The 3,259-nt window shown below is 38.4% G+C and overlaps 1 protein-coding gene across 3 annotated transcripts; it reads left to right on the top strand.

The window, feature by feature from the left end:
- The first annotated feature begins 7 nt into the window (after positions 1-7).
- Positions 8-2,126, top strand: LOC121964896 (antigen WC1.1-like). Of its 3 annotated transcripts, XM_042515078.1 has the most exons (3): positions 8-303; positions 380-398; positions 1,698-2,126. In XM_042515078.1, the coding sequence occupies exons 1-3, from the start codon at positions 91-93 to the stop codon at positions 2,093-2,095; spliced, it is 630 nt and encodes a 209-aa protein (XP_042371012.1). In that variant the 5' UTR covers positions 8-90; the 3' UTR covers positions 2,096-2,126. The 3 variants fall into 3 exon arrangements, with proteins under 3 accessions (XP_042371012.1, XP_042371011.1, XP_042371010.1); XM_042515077.1 differs by lacking the exons at positions 8-303; positions 380-398 and adding an exon at positions 405-667 and having other exon boundaries at positions 1,698-2,117; XM_042515076.1 differs by lacking the exons at positions 8-303; positions 380-398 and adding an exon at positions 405-709 and having other exon boundaries at positions 1,698-2,117.
- Positions 2,127-3,259: the final 1,133 nt, after the last annotated feature.

Genomic DNA, 3,259 nt, shown 5'->3' with positions numbered 1-3,259 from the left:
CAGAATCTGTCAGGCTGGTTAATGGAGCCAGTCTGTGTTCAGGCAGACTGGAGGTGAAGTCCAACCAGAGGTGGTCCCCAGTGTGTGAAGATGACTTTGACCAGCAGGATGCAGAGGTGGTCTGCAGGGAACTTGGCTGTGGAGCTCCTTCAGTACTCCAGGGAGCTGTCTATGAAGAGGTGGAGGCTCCAGTGTGGTCCAAAGAGTTCCACTGTGAAGGCCATGAGTCTGCTCTCCTGGACTGTAGAAGCTCAGATAGAAACACCTGCTCATCTAGCAAAGCTGTCGGCCTCACCTGCTCAGGTAGCAGAGGAGCTGCTGCTTTGATTTACTGCTCTGATTTACTTCCTTTTGTAATTACTCTCATGTGTCTGCTCAGATCCTCCAGGAGATATCAGGTTGGCGGAGATATCAGAAGATTTCAGTAGATATATGGCCAGCCGTTGCGCTGGTATACTGGAGATGAAAAACCAGAGAGAATGGAGGCCAGTGCATGCAAGTAGTTTTGAATGGGACCAGGACGCTACAGCTGCAGTGTGTCGACAGCTTGATTGTGGTTCTGCCGTTTCAACATTTGAAATAGGTCATCAGTATTTAGGCAGACCTGTGTGGTTGATCAACATGTCCTGTGTCCAGTCTAAATCTGAGCTGAAGAAATGTTTGACAGGTGATGCATTCAGCTCTGACTCCAGGGAAATCATCTGCTCAGGTAACATCTGTATGGTACATGCGCTATTAATTCCTGTGCTTTGTCTGTTGCCATGATAAGCAGGACCTAGGTGAGCTAGAACAGGATAAACAGTTCAAAGTTGATTTTATTTTCATTCTTCAACACAGTGTTCTGATAAGACCACTCTGATGATGTGAGCTCCACTTCGTGTTTCTCTCTCTGTACCAGTAGGCAGGTTTCCATTAACCCTCAAATTGCGTAAATTATAGCAAAAAAGTTTTTACACTCCCACGAGGTGGTATTTCAGGTGATTTGAAAAATGCCATATTTCGCAAAACTGCAATGGAAACACTTTTATAGCTCATATGATGTGCAACATTGGGTAGCGGTATTGCCACTTTATGGATGCCATCTGCCATTAAACCCAAAGAAGAAGAAAAAGTAAACATGACTCCGTATGTATGGACGGAGGAAGAAACCGAGATCTCCTTAACTCTTACAAGAGACAAAGAAATAACGGCAATATTAGATGGGCTTTATTCAGTGGCTGCAATAGAAATAAACCTACTAATATTTTTGTACATCCATCGCCATTGTTGTTGGAATGTTATCGCGAACAACAAACATTAGGGTGATGAGAACTACCTTCAGTGACAGAAACCATCTTTGGGAAAAATGTATCTGGCGTGTACTTTTAGTTTATAGATTGGTCTCTGTCCCATTCACTAACACGGAGGAGCAGGCTTTATGACCTATACTGCAGACAGACACCAGGGGGCGATCCACATTAAAAAGCTAAACTTTGGGGGATCTGCCATGTCATCCATCTTTCTATACAATATTGTCTGCGGAGATCTTCCTACGCATGCGCTAATGGAGGTCCATGCATCTGCAGCTAGGCAGTTTTGAAATCTTTTCCCGTTACCTCCAGATTCTGCATTCATGTGCAGAACTCTGTTCGTAGGAATGATGAATACGGACTCAAACAGTTTTGTTGCCTAAACCTCTTCTCCCTTTTCATTAACAGACCTGCTGACACAACCAAACATCTCCTCTTTCTCCACTGATGGGGTTTCCAGAGCCAAGCAGCAGGGGTTCCAGGTGCTCGAGGGCTCCAACTTCACCATCACGTGCTCTATCAAACCACACTTTCCAGGAGGCTCCTTCACCCTCACCTTCACCACCTCCAACACAGCGCAGAACTACACCCTGCCAGCTGTCAATCACTACACCCACTTCCTGTTCTCTGCCGCAGACCACACCCACCGAGGGGAGTACCGCTGCGTTTATCGCATCTACTTTTTCGGCCTAAACTTCTCCTCTGAGAGCCAGCCGCTCCATCTCACTATTGGAGGTAACTTCACCAAGAATCAAACTCAGAAATCTGACACTGACTCTCTTAACATCCTGACTTTACAGGAGTAAGTTTATCCCATTCAGATGAAACATGTAAAGTCATGCATGACAGAATCACCTCACATCAAAAGTTCACTTTCTTATTTTCTTATTTTAATTTGTTCTAAGGATACCCCTGTCCTACTGCTATCAGCATAAGTGATGTTGCAACTGAATTCCTATTTTACACTGGAAGACTTGCAGTAGCAAAGTCTTTTTTCATACTTCTTTAATGACATATCATTCAGTGCCTTTTTTTAATCATTTGTGACAACATACAAAACTATGACTTTTTTATGGCTTGATAGACAGCGTGCTATACTATGACATTTTTCATCTCATAGTATAGTGACACTTTTTCATCATTTTTGACTTTGACTTAATTTTTCATGATTTTTGATGACTTACCATACTATGTTTTTTAATGATTATTTATTAACATACTTTACAATGACTTTTTTTCAGAATTTGTGATAACATAATTTACAATGACTTTTTTAAAAATCATTTTTGACAACAAAATCACAGATCGTTGAAATGACTTTATTTTACATGTCTCATTTAAAAATGTCACCCATGCCGCCCTACATGCATGACTATAGTGAAAAACTGAGGCCTTTTTTTTTTCAACTTTAGGATTTTGTTTTTTAAGTTTCCATTATTTTAGTGTTTTAGCATTTCAATACAAACATGAGTTATATTGACTGTAACAGTGGTTTAAAGTGACTTAAGGCAGTTTTACGTTTAATCCTTTTACAGTCACATTATACAAAATTACAGACTGTAGAAATTGTTAATAAAATGCATACATTTATTAAGAAAAAACATCAACATTTTCCTAGTATAATACATTGTAAAAAGTGCAAACATCAATTGAGAAATATTAAAATAAAAGTAACTAATAAACATATTAAGATGAATATACAAAAATAAATAGATGGAAATAAAAATAAATCTATAAAAAAATCTTTGTAAAATGTATGGTAAAAAAACCAAATTGTGTTATAAAATAAAAACCTTAAAATAAAAGTTACTTAATAAAACAAACAAACAAAATAAATATTAAAAATAAACAAATTGAAATAAATACAAAAAATAATGAATATAGTAACAATATCTAGTAAAAATGTATGGTAAAAAAACAAAGAGTCAATTTAATACAATAAAAATAAAATTGACTAGAACTGCAGAATA

Source organism: Plectropomus leopardus, unplaced genomic scaffold (assembly GCF_008729295.1).
Source record: "Plectropomus leopardus isolate mb unplaced genomic scaffold, YSFRI_Pleo_2.0 unplaced_scaffold17661, whole genome shotgun sequence".
NCBI classification, from domain to species: Eukaryota; Metazoa; Chordata; class Actinopteri; order Perciformes; family Serranidae; genus Plectropomus; species Plectropomus leopardus.
The sequence above is the reverse complement of the archived record's forward strand: the minus strand, read 5'-3'. Positions and strand labels throughout refer to the sequence as shown.